We start from the raw sequence: 19279 nt of genomic DNA on the forward strand, positions 1-19279 counted from the left end.
ATAGGAGGGTCCTATCACAGCAGCCACAGGACCTGATTTTCCAGGAGGATGAATATGGACGCAAAGGGCTCCTTGGTGTCCCCGGGAGATGAGACAGGCATGCTCCTGTGGAGTGGACGGCAGCGTCCGACACCACAAGTAGAATATCTGCCATTCACTAGCTGCGTGACCTTGCGCAAGTTACTCGGTATTTGTTAGACTTCAGCACCTTCATTTGTAAACAGATGTGGTTGCAAAGATTAAATAAGAGAATTTGTTCTACAAATATTTATTGAGCACCTGCTATATCCCAGATGGTATGTCTGGATCTGAAGATAAAAAGGATATGGAGACATGGATTCGACCTTCAAAGACTTTATGGTAGGAACGGGAGAGACACAGATGAGCACAAATACTACAAAAACCACCTGCTACGTGTCCAAGGGGAAGCAGGTCCAGCACACGGTGCGCCCACACGAAGGCTGTGATGTCCTCCACCCGGGGAAAGCAGGAAAGGCCTCTAAGCTGATGGCCGGTGGTGAATCTTTAAGGATGAGTTGACTTTTCTGGATAGCTACAGCAGAAAACAGCATTTTGGACAGAAAGGGTATCTTGGAAAAGCCCCGGAGATTTAACGGCTTGTTGGGGGGCTACAGAGTTCTGCATGACAGAAGGCAGGAAATAAAATGGGGTGGATGCCCAGTGATCATCACAGAGAGGAGGACAGGAGCCAGGCCAGCAGGTTGGGAAGCTACAGTGGCAGGGTGACATCACTAGACCCGCATTTAGGGAGACTGTGAAGAGTGGAAGGCCGACTGCCGCGAGGGGCAACCAGAAACAAACGTGGGACAACGGCACTTAATTATGCACGAAGAACACACGGTATGGACATGATCTTGGCAATCTCAAGACACCGTAGGAATTATTTCTGTAAAATCTAGTTCAACTTTGTGATGGTCAATGGTGATCCATAAGGTATAATTTATTTGGAAATCCAAGATGTATGAATTCATTGTAGATTTAGACACAAAGGCTGCATGGAATATGTAGGCAGGTCTCCAGATACATATGCAGATAGCCAAACAGACACAAATATTCCCTTTTTCTGTATTTTCATGTGTGTAAAGCGGTGTCTTATTCCAATACTTAATGTTCACAATAATATCCTGTTGGATATAGATAAAGGCACTTTTCTGATCTGTGGAATCAAATCAGTAAAAATATTTGACAAAAAAAAATATTTGGACGATGCAATCTAATTCTAGACACGTTTACTGATTACTTTGTATACGTGACATCCTTTCAGAGGCTGGGGAATCTAATTCCTGACTCCAAGCAACTCCCACTACGATGAAGGAGACAGTTGAGCTTACAAATCATTAATGCCACCTGACAGGTGAAGTACTAGTAGCATAAATAAGTACTAGAAAATAGAGACTAGAGAGAAAGTTATGAGACTAGAGAGAAATACTTTCAGCATCTATGACCAAGTCGATTCAATCTCAATTGATCAATCAACATGAAAAAATAAGTATGTTATTGACGTTTTACCCCTCTGAAAATCTATCCAACCATGAAATACTTTTAAGATTTCATTGGTTCAGCAAAATACCACATAAAGCTTTACTAATCTGAGCCCCTTTCTCCATAAGCAAGAGCGAGGGCTAGAGCTTTATTTACATGGTTTGGGTTTTCGTTTTGTTTTTTGGTTTTTTTTTTTTCAGTCTTGTTCTCTGTGACTTATTCAAACCACAGCAAAGGGTAAAGCAGGCAAATATATTGAAAAATACTAATCAGGTTTTATTTATGTGATTTGGTATCTCTGCAACTTTGCAATTACCATCTTTGTAAACAAATAACACAATGCCATATTTGTAAATCCTAGAAATTATTTGGATTCCGAGTTTCCTAAAATACTAAAAGAATTTGATCTGAAATTTTATATTGTCCACCTACTTTTTTTTAAAGATTTTATTTATTCATGAGAGACACAGAGAGAGAGGCAGAGACACAGGCAGAGGGGGAAGCAGGCTCCATGCAGGGAGCCCGACATGGGACTCAATCCTGGGTCTCCAGGATCAGGCCCCGGGCTGAAGCAGCGCTAAACCACTGAGCCACCAGGGCTGCCCTGTCCACCTACTTTTACTAAGTTCTAAAATGTCCAAAGATATTTCAAACTTTACTCAGTGGGAAGTTAGCTAAATGTACTTGTGAAATATCACATCATTATTTAGCTGATTAGTTAACATTTTAGAGACAGCTAAATCATAGGGATAGATGAAATAAAACTCAAGAGCTAGTGAAAATAAATGTTGCTTCCCTACAGCCATGTATCTTAAAAATTAACATTTTCAAATCTCATGTTTAGGATACACATGCCCAAGATGTTAATAATCATTTTCTTGTGCAGGTTGTTAAAGCAATCCACTTACATTAAAATCAAACCTGAAAAAAAAATAAAAATAAAAAATAAAATCAAACCTGTGTAAACACACAGACACAGGGGCCAGTGAAGAATAATTCTTAAAATAATCACCATTAGCGCTATACTGAAAAATTCCACTTCTGTATTTGTTTACATAACCTTTAACGGAAAATGATACATGAACACAATAATCCAGGAAGATCTCTATTGATAGAACACTATTCTGGGGTTTCACACAAGCTTTAAAATAAGTAACTAAAATAATTTCTATATGTTCTTATTTAACTATCAACCACATTTTATCCCCTGCCAAGACACAAATATTCTAAGATGCCTTATTCAATGCATAAAGCAAAAAAGCAATTATATTCCTATAGGCCCATCTTACATGACTTTATAAGCCTCTTACAACCCCAAATAAGCCCCCGCACAGATTTTATTTTCCATTAACTATATTCTCAAACGTGACTAACACAGAAAATGGGTTAAATCGTCTCTCCCGTGACCACATCCTTCGGCTGCCTTACGTTTTGTTTGTAACATCCAAGTTGAATGTCTCATGTCTCAAAATATTACCCAAAATGTGGCACGGCAGAGGGAGAGTGCTAAGATAAAACACACAATGGCCTGCATCACATACAACTGAATTATGAGCCTCCCACAGACTTACTCAAGAACCTCCGAAGGAGAGCAGTATTGATAGGCCATGAGTTAGCATCACTTAGTCATTCCTGTTTCCATTAATTATGATAATCCTGGGTCTTATGGAATGATCATGAATGTGCTTCAAATAATGTCAATCACAGTAGTAATTATGAACAGGTTGTCTAATTACATAGCTCATTCTGATTCTAGCAGCCCAAAAAATCACTGTGAATAATAACCATATGCCATACACTTTCATATAACCCTCTTAAGATGTTCCTACCATTTAGCTTCCCTTCACTTTTTAGGATGCCTGGACACCTTTCCCTTGGTTTTCCTTCGAACACTTTATCTGATGCAGTTTCTTTTATTTTATTTTATTTTATTTTATTTTATTTTATTTTATTTTATTATTTTTAGTTGCATATATTTTAAATCTCAATATCCTGAATGGCTTCCTTTAAATCTCAGTATCCTCTTGAATTCAGTGAATGAGCTCCTAATGTAGGTACAGAAACGGTTATAATCTTTCATACATGATCTACTCACCTTCATTTCATAATTTCTCGTTAACTTTTAACTGGACTTTTATTATTGAACACCTCATAGATGCTCTACTTCGGGTTGAATTCTGAGAAGTGAGGGCAAGATAAAGCCTCTAATCTGAGGTGCATACTTCCTATCCTTTGCTGGTAAACGAATTCCCGCTCGTCCACACGTTACTTCAGGATCCTTTCCATAGATCTTAAGCTTCTGACAGAGAACAGCTCCATCTTTTTGAATAAAAATATCCTATCTCTACTTTGGCAGTAAGAGTCTTCTTCTCTATTTCTATAATTATTATTTTTGACAAGCTGATAAGACATTTCAATGAAATCAGATCTGCCAATCTCCTTTGATGGCCGCACACTTGTTTCGCCATCACAAGGACCCTCTAATATTTTGCAAATACATTAATAATAAGCTAATCAAGGCACTATAATATTTGATTGATAAAATGCAATTCAGAATGTCTTTAAATGTGCACTGACTAATCATCTTCAACAGAACCCATTTCTGTTTAAATTCCTTTTCTTTTTTCTTTTTTTAAATTTTTTTAATTCTATTTTTTATAAATTTATTTTTTATTGGTGTTCAGTTTGCCAACATATAGAATAACACCCAGTGCTCAACCCATCAAGTGCCCACCTCAGTGCCTGTCACCCAATCACCCCCACCCCCTGCCCACCTCCCCCTCCACCACCCCTAGTTCCTTTCCCAGAGTTAGGAGTCTCTCGTGTTCTGTCTCCCTTTCTGATATTTCCCACTCATTTTTTCTCCTTTTCCCTTTATTCCCTTTAAATTCTAATGTAAACTTTCTTACACCACTCAGTCTGGAAGAACTCCAAAGATAAGCTAATCGGCTCCCTGAAGTTATTAACATGGATACCAAGTGGCTAATTCATGTTATGTTATTTTAATTTGTGAAATAAATAATAATTCAAATGACCTTAATTCTGTAATAAAGTTCTTATTAAGCTGATGAATGAAATTTATCAGCACACTTTTTGTACTTTAATTTCAATATTTAATGCTATAAATTGGTCAGTTCATCAGATAACCTAGCCTGATAAAGCTTAACATTGTTGGGACACCTAGATGGCTCACTGAGTTAAGCATCCAATTCTTGGTTTCGGCTCAGGTCATGATCTGAGGGTTGTGAGATTGAATCCCTCATCAGTCTCCACGCTCAGCAGAGTCTATTCAAGATTTTCTCTCCCTCTCCCATTCTGACCCTCTTCTTGCTCTCTCTAAAAGAAATAAATCTCTAAAAAAAAATAATAATAACTCTTTACATTTGTTGCCAGATCATAGAAGTCTGTATTTTCAAAGAAAATAAAAAGTATTATTATTTTTTCAAATTTGAAAGACTTAAGCCCATAACGATTCCAGAACTTATACAGTAGTCGTGGCCCAGAGAGTTAACAAATGCAAAAAGGAAATTCCATATTTATTCCCAGACCTCAAAGTAAGCTACTATAATAGTCATACATTGATTGTAATGTTAATAGAGAAAATTTTCACTATTCAGGATACAAAATTTGGACTAGCAATTCATTTATAATGTGCCAAAATATTAAAGTACTGGCACTGTACCATCATTCAGGAATGGAATAAATATACTCAAAAGCGTTTTGTGAAGACACTTTATTTGCTCTTATTAATTTTTATGGTATTATTATTAATAATTACTAGTGATACTATTGTGATCCTCATTTTAAAAAAAGTTCACTGGTTTGCTCAAGGCCTCCTAAGACCTAGGAATTGAACCCAGACAGTTTGGCTCTAGAGTCCATGCTCTTAGCCACTGCATCATGTTGGTCAGAATTAAGAGAAATAATAGAGCAACTGCTTTGTATGTATCTCATTGGAAACCATTCTAAAACTCACCTAAGACCCAAGGGACATAAAATGCTGCTTCTGGTATAACCAGAGAGATTAGTTATAGGCACTCTATTTCACAGAGAATTAATATATGTTTTTTTTTTTTTTTTATTTATGATAGTCACAGAGAGAGAGAGAGGCAGAGACACAGGCAGAGGGAGAAGCAGGCTCCATGCACCGGGAGCCTGATGTGGGATTCGATCCCGGGTCTCCAGGATCGCGCCCTGGGCCAAAGGCAGGCGCCAAACCGCTGCGCCACCCAGGGATCCCGAGAATTAATATATGTAAAAGTAACAACAATATTGGTGACAATGATAGTAAAAACATTTTTTTTTTTTGATTCTTGAAACTAACCTGCAACAAAACAGCATGGGAATTTCATACATATTTTCAATATGAAGAAATAAGACCACACAACTTGTAAGTGTCAAGAGTCAAAAATTTAATCCATGGAATAGATTTAAAAAAAAAAAGGGGGGGGAGAGCCAAATCTCATTCTAGGAAACTGTAGAATAGCGTTACTCTGATGAAAATAATTTAACTAAACTGGTAAAAAAGATCTGTGAAGATTTGATAGTCACACTTACCAGTGCATTCCCCATCTCTGGCAGAGAAACTAGCAAAACAAAAAAAAATAGGTATGCAATAAATGTTTGTTAAAGAGTGAAAAACAAGCCAATATAGATTAATCCCTGGAAATATTTTGTAAATTAAAGGCCCAAAAATGCCAACAAAATGCTTAGCAACAAACAGAAAAATGTTATTTTGTTGTAGAAGCCAAATTATTTTCAGGCCTGGGAAGTGATACGGCTTGTCAGCTCTCAAAAGAAGCCAACAATTCCAACAAAGGCTCTTTATTGTCTTAAACTTAAGGCAAAGGCTTTATTTAGAGAGATCTTATTTTTAATTAGTTTTTATTTTTAATCTTCAATACTGTAGTATGTTTAAGATTCTTCAAACTGGACCAATCACGTGGGTAGAGAATGTAATTAATGACAAATCTGCTCTGAAGGAGCAATTGATCTAATCTTTAATCAGATAATTTGATAAATAAGTAATATTTAAATAAAGATATCCCATCATACCACCACCACTACTACCACTACAACCAAGAAAAGAGAACTTCTTTTTTTAGATTTTTATTTATTTATTCATTCACAAGAGACACACAGAGAGAGGCAGAGACACAGGCAGAGGGAGAAGCAGGCTCCGTGCACGGAGCCCGACGTGAGACTCAATCCCAGAACCCCGGGGTCACGCCCTGAGCCGAAGGCAGATGCTCAACCACTGAGCCACCCAGGTGCCCCAAGAGAACTCCTCTTTATAAAATACCAAGCAAATTTGTGAAGCTTACAGAGAGAACAGGACTCAAAAGCAGAACTTAGCTGATTGAGCAAAAAGATACTCAAAATCTAAGTGAAAAGGAATGGCTATTGCAACCAGATAAATTTGATTAAATATTAGAGAACATGTTTGAGCCATGTAATATAAACATAATAACAGGTGGCTAAGTGTTCTTATTGTTCCCTCATTTGACTAATCTTCTGAGGCTACCTGTGCTAAATTTTATTTTCCAAATGTATCTATGAACATGAACAGTCTGATTGAGGTTATGGATCTGGGTTTCTGAGCTATTCCATAAACAAAGCAACATCTGATAGAGGCGTGATTGGTCAACTAAGAGCTAAAAAAAAAAACCAACCCTACATTTATCCACACCTACTAACTAAAACCACTACACCAAAGATGTAATACAGTGTATATAAGAAACCGATATATTAGCAGACCCGTGCTTCTAATACCACGAGATTTGTTCCATAGAAGTCAGCAAAACAAAGGCCTCATTTCAAGTGCTTGATAATTCTTTCAATTAATTAACAAACAGAACAAGTGAAACCTAAGACTGTGAACGTAATGGCAAACAAGTAGCAGCAATCCATCAAAGTCGTTTATATAAAATTATTGAGCTGGTACAGTGCTAACGGCACTCAAGAAAGGCATCACTGGACCAGATCTGGAGAGAAGAAAGTACCGTGATTAAAGGAATTAATTGGGGATCCCTGGGTGGCTCAGTGGTTTAACACCTGCCTTAGGCCCAGGGCGTGGTCCTGGAGACCTGGGATCAAGTCCCACGTCGGGCTCCCTGCATGGAGCCTGCTTCTCCCTCCTCCTGTGTCTCTGCCTCTCTCTCTCTCTCTCTCTCTCTCTCTCTCTCTCTCTCTCTGGGTCTATCATAAAATAAATAAATAAATCTTAAAAAAAAAAAGATTCTAAAAAAAAAAAACAATTAATTGGGGACAGGTGTATCTCGAGTAGGTAAAGAAAGCATTCCCGCGTATATTAGATTTTAAAGACAAATATGACAGAAATATGGTCTAGTTCATCGATCCGAGGGAGAGGTGAAGAAACGAAGACACAAGGGTCTCACATAAGGGCTTTTCCTAACTTTGTGACTGTAGGTCCACAGACGTTACTCAACTCAACACCAGAACATGCTCTACCCCAAATCATCCTTTTTGGAACCATGGTTGCGGAATCAGGACCGCCTGAGGTAGACCACATGGTGGTCTGGCCATGGCCACACTCTCTAGACTCTCAGGAAAAACGGTAACAAAGACGTCTACACTCTCCAGATGCCCCGCAGAATGCCTTGGTCTATGTCACAGAGAACTAGTGAAGGTACAACGTTGAAGGCTACACGGTAAAGGCCACCAAAGTCTTCAGCATTACAAGCCTTCATGGTACAGTTGAGCCAAAAAATCTTCAACGACCTCAAACGACCTTATTACCCTTCGTCGTTTTGTTTTTGTCCTTTTACATTGTTTTATTCATATCACTTGACCTCACTACTTCCATTTCTCACTTTCCTGTCTAGAAACATCTGAACAGTGTTAAAGTAACCTTGATGAAAAGAGGTGGGAGGAAAAAGTCCCATAAAGTGTTATGGACTGAGATAGCTACTCTTTTCTTAGAAATGAGTTGTGTTCTAATGTCTCTGGACACATACAGCTGTCTGGCTAAGGATGATTAATAATTAGGAAATTAATAAATTAGCTTTCGGTTGCCCTCCTCGTCCACAAGCCTTCACTTCTGGTCACGTATGCATTAAAGGCTTTGGAAAGCAAATTAAAGGCTGACTGATATCACATGTGACCAATACACGTATTATAGGGAGATAAGAATCTGTAAGAGTGGTGGTGAGAGGTACAGATTAACAGGGGCATAATCTGCTCTCATACATAATGTATGTCTATGATTAATGATGTCTAACAGAAGATTTCATCATTTTGGCATAAATTTTTGGCATTACCAATTTTTTGGTTTATCCAGTGCTGCCTGACAAGTTTTAGCAAGTGGAATTATTTTGCCTACAAACTGCTCTTCCACAAAAAGGGAAAGAATGGGTTGATTTTCCCTGCGCTATTTCGAGGTATGAAAAAGGATGCCCTGGTGTTATTGTTAGGGTCCAGGTTCAGAAGCATTTTCTTCTTAGAAAGTGTCTAATCCTGTCAATTTATCAGTTGCTTTTGAAATTCCTATGGAAATGCAGAAAGACCTTGACACCCCACAAACCTGAACATGGTCTTCGGAAGAAATACTTTATTCCAAAGGGAATGCTCATTTGTCTTTTATCTCTAAGTTTCAAATACACAAAACCTGAAACGCTTAGTGTCTTTCTGAACAAAATGACTTTGCTTTAAAGAAAATTCATGCTTTAAGAACATACATGATATTTCCACTTGCAGTTTTGTTTTAAATTTTAAAAATTCACACGGGAGGAAACATGAGGTAATGTGACTATGAAAATCTCCCAGATACGTACCTGAATATATAGAAGGATATGTGAATATATATGGAAACCAAGGAATTATTTTTGTTTTTCTTCCTTTCCTAAAGATATCTTCTTTAATAAAAGTTGATCTTTTATTAGAAGCCGTAAATGAAGCTGAGTCACATTTTCTGAAACTTAACACACCTTAACAAGCTCTTTGAAAGCTCCCACTTCCCAAACAATTGGGAAGCCAAAGTCTTGAGTCTTATAAAAGAACAAGTGTAAATAACACAAGTCTGAATGCATTATCTGTTCTTCATGTGTAGTTTTATCCTCAAAAAATGCATTTGTGCCATAAAACTTCTAAAGTCGTCACTGTATTGAAACAATTAGCAACTGATGGCTCAGCCCTTTTTATTCCTTCTGTGAAGCGATGCCCTTAGTAGGGCTACTGGCCCCTCATTAACATAGTTTGTAAAAAGCCCAGAATTGGCCCTAGAATGAGAGAAAATGGAGACACAGCTTGCTAGGCTAGTGGCCTTAGTGAGAGCTCCTGCCAGGTGTCAGCATGATAGGTGCATGTCCTGCCTTCACCGTTAGCCTGCTAGACGCTCTGCACTGCTCTTCCGCCACCACTGGTGAGAATCCAAGTCTCTGGCCCCTTCTTAACACTGACATCCTCTGTGGGCGAGCACAGTTTGCACAGCCTGAGTGTTAGTGTGACCCTCAGTGCATGGGGCACACACACGACAACTCCTCCCATGTGTACTCAGAGTTCAGCTATGGGAACGAGACCCTTTCCTTCAGGGGCACCTGCTACTGTCCTCCCTACAGCCCTTTCCAACCTGTGCACTTTGCTTCTTGGTTACCAGCCTCTTTTCTACCCATACCTCACACTGCTCTGATCACTAATGCTAAGGAAAAAGCCACCCTTTCCCTCAGAAGAGATGGTTACCACTCCCCAGTCCCACTCAAATGAGAAAAAATATATATATACATATATATATATGATCTATTCTTTAAAAAAAATCTATGTTTTCAGCAGAGAACTTGCTTGCAGAAAGGGGGTGGAGAGAGTAAAAGGAAAGCAGGAGAAGAGGTCCATTTTGAAGGCTGTGGTCCCCCAAGAGACCCAGGTAGGCATTCCTTCCACCTTCCTTCTTGTCTTTCAATGTCAGTGTCACTGTTAAGCTACTGAATGGGATCAAAAAGACCATCACCCTCTGGAACTAGCTTTAAGAAGTCTTTAAGTATTTCACATTCAATATGTGTTAGTCATTTGGAAAAAGAAAAAAAATATATATATATATTATTGACCAAGTTGAAAACAATTGGATCATCTAATTTACTGACTTTTCAAGAGTAGAAAGACTATATAATGTGGATTTTGATCATAATAGATAACCAGAACTACATGGGAAATCATGAATATATATATATAATGTAATATATTTATAATCATATATTATAATTATATTATATATTTATTATATATAGTAAATATATAGTATGTAATATATTTATAATTATATATATTATAATTATATATTTATTATGTATGATAAATATATATAATATATTTATAATTATATATTATAAATATATTATATATTTATAATATATAATAAATATATATATTCCCTTCCAGGGAACAGAGTGAGATTTAATACAATTGCCTTCAATATTATACTGTAACTTGACCCATCCAATAACATCATCACTATATGTATATATATATTTATTTATTTATATTTATTTATAATATATAAATACATAAATATTTATATATTATAAATTATATATTATATATAAGTATATTTATATTTATTATATACATATCTATATATATATTTGGTATTCACGGACTTCAAATATATATATATATTTGGTATTCAGTATTTATAAAGTCAGATTCTAAAATAAATATTTAATTTTCAAGTGATCTATCTGTGACCAAATAGCCCTATTGGGCAAATATATTTTGATATTAATGAAGTATAGGCAATAGTATCAATATACCAACTTTTGTTGAAACATCTATTAACTGATGGTGAGAACCACGCCAAAGCATTTTTCCCTACAGACATTAAATCGAGGATGGACTTGAGAAATGAAGAGATGAACAAGTAAAATATTAACCAAAACCGAGATGTGTCCTCTCTACCTTTCCACTCCTCCCTCTGAATAGTAAATCGTGTGTATTATTGTTCGGGATGCTGAAGCAGGTGTATCTTTACATTGGAAGTGAAAGAAACATTGAACTCGATAGATTCCATTTCAGTTCATCAGTGATTTTCTCAACTTCTTTTTCAGTGAAAATAATTTTATTGCAATGCCTGTTAACTTCAGCAGGCAATTTTTGTTGGAGCACATTAAAATGATACTCCTCTAATGGGAGAATTCATTTTTACTAGTTAAGTCCTATCCATGATGGAGACAATTGAGAATGATTTTTCAATGTTTTGGGCAATACACTTTAAGGTATCTTAAGTATTTAGCATAATGAAGTTTAGTTGCATGATTCTCCATTAACAGTTATCTTTACGCCCAGGTATGTGTCCTCATAAAAATTTAGGGAGAATTCCCAGTCTGCAGACTTTATCAGCATACAAAGTGATTGTTGTGTGAGGCTCCAGAGAATCCCAATTCATTTAACAAAAGAACATACACTCGTGCTTAATAATTTTCATTAGAGCAGCACAAAGCTGCATTCAGGTCACTGGAGGAGATGTCTCTGACATAGATGCAAACTATAATGAAAACATGTGCAATATGCATGGGAGATGCGATTTTGCCTGCATCAGCACCAGGTCTGTAAAATAAGGAATTCCTCAGACTAGCATTTTACCGTGCATCCTTCTCCTGCACTGAAACTCCTTTAAAATTAAAATTATCAAGAATTACTGAAGAGTACTAACTATGGTATGTTGAATGAGTCTTCCTTTTTTTTTTTTCCTTCCCTTCCAGGAACACAGTGAGATTTAATATGACTGTCATCGATATCATACTGTAACTTGACCCAGCCAATAACGTTGTCACTAACAGCCAACTTTGATGAAATAGCATCAAGCAAAAGGGCTACGTGCCCCTGAAATGTATCCTTAGCCCTGAGCTGAAGAAGTTGCTTCTGATGCTTCCTGACACTTCTCTTTGATTAATGAAACACTATATAAGGCTTATGTTCCTATAGAATAATCCACTTTGCCAGTATAGATAAGAATTGATTTGATGAGACCGAGCCTAGTTGCAGAGATTATAAAAATTATTTTGTAATCTATAGATAATTGTTATAAATCCAGGGTGTCAAAACAGGTGACTGGGCTTGGAAATGTTAGGGCATCTATACATAAAATCAATGCACCTTTCTAATGGAGCATTTATTTTCCAGGTACATGATGCCTACGCACATTTGTATAGCGGCTCATACATTTCAAAGACCTTGCAAGTTATTTTATCTTCACAAAAACCCTGCGAACTTGGTAAGTCAGGACAATTGCTCCCATTTTTCAAGTGATAAGAAGGAGCCAGAGAGGTGAAACAGCTTTCCTGGAATCTGAATTTCTTCTTTCCGACCCATTTCCCTGATCTTACCTCACACTACCCATAAAGGCTCCTCTCTATAAGATGGGAAGCTCCATTAGTTTGTTGGAAATAAAACTATCATAACAGTTTTTACTCCACATAGTGTTTCTAATATAAAAGCTGATTACTTCTGTATCAGAAACTGGCTCTGAACACACACACACACACACACACACACACACACACACAAAATCTAAGATTTTACTCTCTGAAGCAGACCAAGCACGTATACTGGCCCAAATCAGAACAAGAACTTCCTTAACAACATTATGCAATTCTGGGCTTTTTTTATTGCTATTCCACTGAAAGTAGATTGTCAGAGCAATCACCCTAGGAAATTGAAATGGTATTTTAGCGTTTGAGACTCGGTGTCTAAAAATGATAAAAGCAGTGTTTTTGAGATTAGAGACAAAAGAGGTCAGCTTTCCTGAATTTCTTTACTCCTGACACGGGCCTGACTTCTGATTTTTCTACTTTAGGCTAAGCTCTAGAGAAGCCCAAGCCTTGTGCTCCTAGGTAAGCTTTTGTGCATATCACAATAGTATGAGTTACTGCTGACACAGCTGTCACTCTTGTTCTTTCTAGTATTTCTTCCACTCTTGCTGATGCCATTATGAAAAATAGTGCTGGCACAGCCTTAAAGTCACTTAATATCCTCTAATCTGTGGGACTAACTTATTCTTAAAATTTTGTTTGCAAAGAAGATATTAGTGATATATGTGGGAGCAACTTGTTTATAGTTTCTTCTCATAGGTTTTTCGACTTTCATATACTGAGGTCCTCTACAAACTAAATAAGGCTAATAAAAATCAAAAGCAAAGATCAGAAAGTATTTATAATCTTTACAATCTGAGCATAAAGAGACATCATAAGATGCGTACCTCCTCACTACTGCCTAATTAATTGTAATGGGGTTTATTATTTCATTTATTAGTTTAATAAGGTGAGCCTTCTATACCACTGTACTTATGCCACCATTAATTTCCATTTCTTAATTATAAAATATGGATTTATTAGAAATAAAATCCTGTATCTTACCACCCCAAGGTCTTTAGACTTCTAGCTCATGGTCCGTATTCTATTAAGAACAAAGTCCCAGGTGCATTATTTATTCTTTATGTTCATTTTCAATACATCTTGTAACTATGTTCTCCAGGAGGCCTACATTTATAAGTTACCTGATAAAAATGATGAAAGAATATAAAAAAAATTACTCAGAGACAAAATCCAGTATAAGGACATTGAAACCTGGGATATGTTGCCATCCTAAAGCCATCAAAAGCTGTCAGTTTTCAGCCCACGTATAATTCTGTTGATTACTTCTTAATCCAAGATGTATTTTTCATAATGATGAATAGGAGGGATTTTACGATAGCTGAATGAACTTAAAAAAAAAAAGCTTACCTATATGAGTAGTGTGTCATTCATAATAAGGTCATTTTTTTAATATTGAAACATAATGAAATTATAAATCAGCAATGATCCACAGCATAATGAAAATTAAATGAAAATTTTAAACAGAGTTGCTTGAAAGTCACCTAAAAATCAAAAGATATTTTGAGGGAATTGAGGGAGTATATTCAATATCCTTAAACATTTGTTTTAAAATTTCACTTTTGTTAAAAGAATACTTTAAATAATGAATATCGTATGGTATTGGTGATTGACTTTTCTTCCAAGTTCTTTAAAAGTATTTTCAATCATTTTCAATGCCATGATAAAACAGTTCAAGTAAGATATTTAAAATTGTGTTATATATACATACATAACTAGATACAGAAGGCTAAGCAAAATCATCTCATTATTTGGAGAAATGAACCATGTTGCTTTTATAAAATAAGGATAAAGCTGCATGAATATAATTAAAACCTATCAAAATATTACTATTGTCACATCTCCTCTATGCGATATGTATGATCACATTTTTTACTCAGCAGAAGTTGGTTGAATTTATGGTAAAGAAGTTATATCATTAAAAAAAAAAAAGAAGTTATATCATGACTTACAGACACCTTCTCGTTTCACCTTGGTTTAAGTCCTCAAATCATACTCCTAATTCTGACAGATAATTAGATAATCACTATTAATAATTCAAACATCAAAAAAGAGCAGTGTAAAGTAAATACATGTTATTGCCTATGTGAGAGCACAGGTGAAATATGAGCTTCTGGAAGTTGAGAAATGTGAATTTTTGCAACTAAGTTTAAAATTCAAGTTCCAAAAGAACATACACCTTGGGTTTCATTTAATAACATAGTTTCTAAGTGACGAATAGAAACATATATAAAATGAAAAACTTATATTAAAAGACACATAAAAACCACACCTTCCCTCTACTTTTTCTTTGAGGATGTTCTAGAAATATCACTGCTTAAGGAACAACAAATCCGACTTCAGGTTCAGACATGCAGATACGTTCTTAGAGTATAGGTATATAACGCTTCATGAAGTTAAAGACATCTTAGTAAGTCATTTAATCCTAAAGTACATCTACCACCATCATATATTTTATAAATAAGCAAATATTTCAGGTAATTTGTAGTCACAATGAAGAAATATTAAGGTTGCATTTCTCTAAATATTGAAATACTCTAGACACTTAAAATATTACTTACTAATTACTGTTACCTTCACAATTTTAAAGAATTTTCCTTCATTATCAAATGCAACAATCTAAAATGTTTCTATTAAGAAACACTGTAACATTTTCAAATCAATTTATAGCCAATCAAACTCTATTCGGTTCTAATAAAATAAAACAGAACTCTTTTGGAATATTTCAAATTTCAGTTAAATTTAAATTTTGGTTACCTTTTCCTTATTGGACATGGGATTTTTTTCTTAAAGGTTTTATTTATTTATTCCTGAGAGACACAGAGAGAGAGGCAGAGACACAGGCAGAGGGAGAAGCAGGCTCCATGCAGGGAGCCTGATGCAGGACTCAATCCCAGGACCCTGGGGTCACGACCTGAGCCGGAGGCAGATGCTCAACTGCCGAGCCCCCCAGGTGTCCCTGGACATGGGATTTTCCAGACAGTATTTTCAGTCACCTCTAGTGATAATATAAGCTCTGTAATACCAGAGAAACCTTTCACTAGGAATTCCAAACCAAAAATGTGTACCTACCATGTTCCAGCCAGGGTAGAGATAGTCCGTGCCAACAAATTCAAAGTAGTGAGCAAAACCTTCCTTCAGCCACACGTCTTCCCACCATACAGGGGTCACGAGGTCACCAAACCACTGCAATTGAAAAATGAATGGGCATCAGATAAAATCAAAGTTATCCCAGAATTATTTTATCTAAAGTTAAAGGTATTAAACGATGACTATCAAAACTAGAATTCATTCCTCAGCAGATTTTGTGACCTTAAAACGTATTGTGGCAAGACTATTGGTTTATTGATTTATTCAACTACTTGGGAGACACTACTCTTTTTGGTTTTGTTTGTTTTCATAAACACATTTATTTCATAAACATAAATACATGTTTGATTACATAAATATAATGATCAAGAAATGCAAAAAGAGTATTTAACCTGGAGAAGACAAGACTCAGGAGAAAAAAAAAATGATGACAGCTATTTTCAAGTATTTGAAGGCCTAGTGCGCAGAAGAGGAAAAGACTTGTGTCTTGTGGCCCTACGAGGAACAAACAAGGGCTAATGGATGGAAATCAGAGTTGGTAGATGTCTGCTGAAAATACAGGAGGCAGAATGAGACGGCTGAAGATGGAAAATACAGCCTTACATGGTGAGCTAATTTGGAGCATTGCCTTGCAACAGTGCAGACAGCTCAGAGAAAACATTGGCTGATTGAAGGAACTGAGGGCTTTCATGATGCTCCACCCTTGAGACTCCATGATCTTCTGATAATCAGGAGTTAGGTTAAAAAAAATCCCTAGGGACTCAATGGGGGGCTCAATGGTTGAGCATCTGCCTTCGGCCCAGGGCGTGATCCTAGAGACCAGGAATCGAGTCCCACGTCAGGCTCCCTGCATGGAGCCTGCTTCTCCCTCTGCCTGTGTCTCTGCCTCTCTCTCTGTGTCTCTCATGAATCTTCAAAAAAAAAATGTCTAAATTCCTTCATGAAAAATAATGCTGTCATTTTTTTTTTTGAGAGAGAGTAAAAAAAAAGAAAAGAAAAGCTAGTGGGGGTGGGGGATGAGAAGGAGAGAGTGAATCTTAAGCAGGCTCCGGGCCCAGCATGGAGCGGCACATGCGACTCAATCTCAACACCCTGAGGTCATGACCTGAACCAAAACCAAGGGTCCAATGCTTAGCCAACTGAGCCACCCGGGTGCCCCAATAATGTTGGCAGGTTTAATTGGTGTTTTAATTAGATCGTGATGGACCACTCTGAAATCCTTCTTTAGTTCAGCAAAAAGAAAAATCTTTTTTTTTTTATTAAAAATAAAAACAAAAACATTATATGCCCGGAGTGTTCCTAAAGACCTTTGATATGATAATGAAAATTAGAATATGTCCCTCTGGGATGCCTAGATGGCTCAGTAGTTTAGCGCTGCCTTCACCCCAGGGCAAGACTCCGGAGTCCCGAGATCAAGTCCCACATCGGGCTCCTGCATGGAGCCTGCTTCTCCCTCTGCCTGTGTATGTCTCTCTCTCTCTCTGGGTCTCTCATGAATAAATAAATAAAATCTAAAAAAAAAGAGAGAGAGAATAAGAAGATGTCCCTTTTCATTGTGGAGCCAAGGAGGATGAGATGAGGTACAAAATTAAAAAAATAACATATAAGCAAATGAATGACACAATTTCAGATCCTGATAAGACCTGTCATTTATTTTCAGGTTTTTTTTTCTTTTTTTTTTTACTAGAATCAAGATTGAAATTAGCATTGCAAAGCCTGTGTAATGGGGGAGGAGCCACCTTAGATCATCAAAGCAAGAATGCTCCGTCCCAGCCAGTGACATCGGAGCAGGGACATCGGAGCCGAGACTTCAATGTTAAGAAGGAGGCAGTCATGAGAAAGCCTTGGGAAGAAGGTTCCAGGCAGATGTAGGCAACACTGAGCGTGAAGCCCCGGGTGGGAATGAGACATTTAAGGAACGGATGCAGAGGCAAGCGGCGTGGGCTCAGGCCCAGCCCAGGAGCCCCGTGGAGCAGGCCTTGGTGCCCAAAGCCTCGCTGCGGTCACCAGTGCCGCCTGCCCAAGGGGCTCCCTAACTGAACCACGAGGAAGACAGAAGTCGGTGGGTGACCAGCAAGTGGCTGTCTAAAAAAATTGTTATATTTTTTTTAAGACTTTATTTATTTAATCATGAGAAAGACACACAGAGAGAGAGGCAGAGACCCAGGCAGAGGGAGGAGCAGGCTCCATGCAGGGAGCCCGATGCAGGACTGGATCCTGGGACCCCGGGGCCAGGCCTTGGGCCGAAGGCAGGTGCTCCACCGCTGGGCCACCCGGGCTGCCCAGTAATGGTTATTCTTAATGAAAAACGCGTGCTTCTTCCTTAAGCGGAAAGCCCGTCTTCCAAACGGTGACCACACACGCAGGTGGGGGACAGGGCTGTGGTGGCGATCGTTCGGGAGCGGAGGGGGAGCTGTGGTCCCCCAGACTCTGGCCCGCCGTCGCAGGGGGGCGAACACGAGAGTAACACATGCCCACGAGCTGCGAAAGCAGCGCCAGGAGCCAACACGTCAGCCGCGCCCTCCTTCAGCACTAGCGGACAAGCCGCTGGGGCCTCGGACGTGCCGGAGGGGAGCTCACCCTCCAGGAATCGCCAGGTGTCCCGGGAAAGCTGTGGCCAGCACAGTGGGGAGACCCCTCGCGGCCCGGTGCTGAGGATGCGGCCCACCTGGCCGGCCGGCAGGTACAGCCAGGTGTCCCTGCAGGAGGTGGCCAGGGTGCAGGAGGTGGCCGGGATGCAGGAGGTGGCTGGGGTGCAAGAGTTGGCCGGGGTGCAAGAGGTGGCCAGGGTGCAGGAGTCAGCCAGCAGGTACAGCCAGGTGTCCCTGCAGGAGACGGCCGGGAGCAGGAGGCGGCTGGGGTGCAAGAGGTGGCCGGGGTGCAGGAGGAGGCCGGAAGGTACAGCCAGGTGTCCCTGCAGGAGGTGGCCGTGTGGCCATTAAACCTCTGCTGGTGCATTAGCAGTCGGCAGTTCACGTGCTTTCACCAACAGCATTTTCACACAGTTCCTTCCTGGAGTTTTTCTAGCTTTTCTAAAAAAAAAGGCTTTGGGTTCATACAACAAATGAAAGCCAGACAGTCTCACAACGAGATTTCCAGTGTCTTCACTTGAAACTACGTGGTTAAACCAGGACAAGTTCGGCTGTCTATGAGCATGAACATTGATTTTCAGTGTTTTCTTTTTCCTTTTTTTTTTTTTTTTCACTAGAATGAAGATTCAAATAAGCATTGCAAAGTCTCCGTGATACCTTCCACTCGTTGTAAGAAAGTGCATCAAATCAAAATGAAATTAATTTTATCTCTGCTTC

General features: G+C 38.3%; 1 protein-coding gene across 1 annotated transcript in view; it reads right to left on the reverse strand.

The window, feature by feature from the left end:
- TRHDE (thyrotropin releasing hormone degrading enzyme) overlaps positions 1-19279 on the reverse strand; it is a 388541-nt gene that overhangs the window by 156160 nt on the left and 213102 nt on the right. The window contains exon 5 of the mRNA XM_041755901.1: positions 15954-16067. Within this exon, the coding sequence (XP_041611835.1) occupies positions 15954-16067 (114 nt within the window). The remainder of the gene's footprint in view (positions 1-15953; positions 16068-19279) is intronic.

The sequence above is a fragment of the Vulpes lagopus genome, chromosome 5 (assembly GCF_018345385.1).
Source record: "Vulpes lagopus strain Blue_001 chromosome 5, ASM1834538v1, whole genome shotgun sequence".
NCBI classification, from domain to species: domain Eukaryota; kingdom Metazoa; phylum Chordata; class Mammalia; order Carnivora; family Canidae; genus Vulpes; species Vulpes lagopus.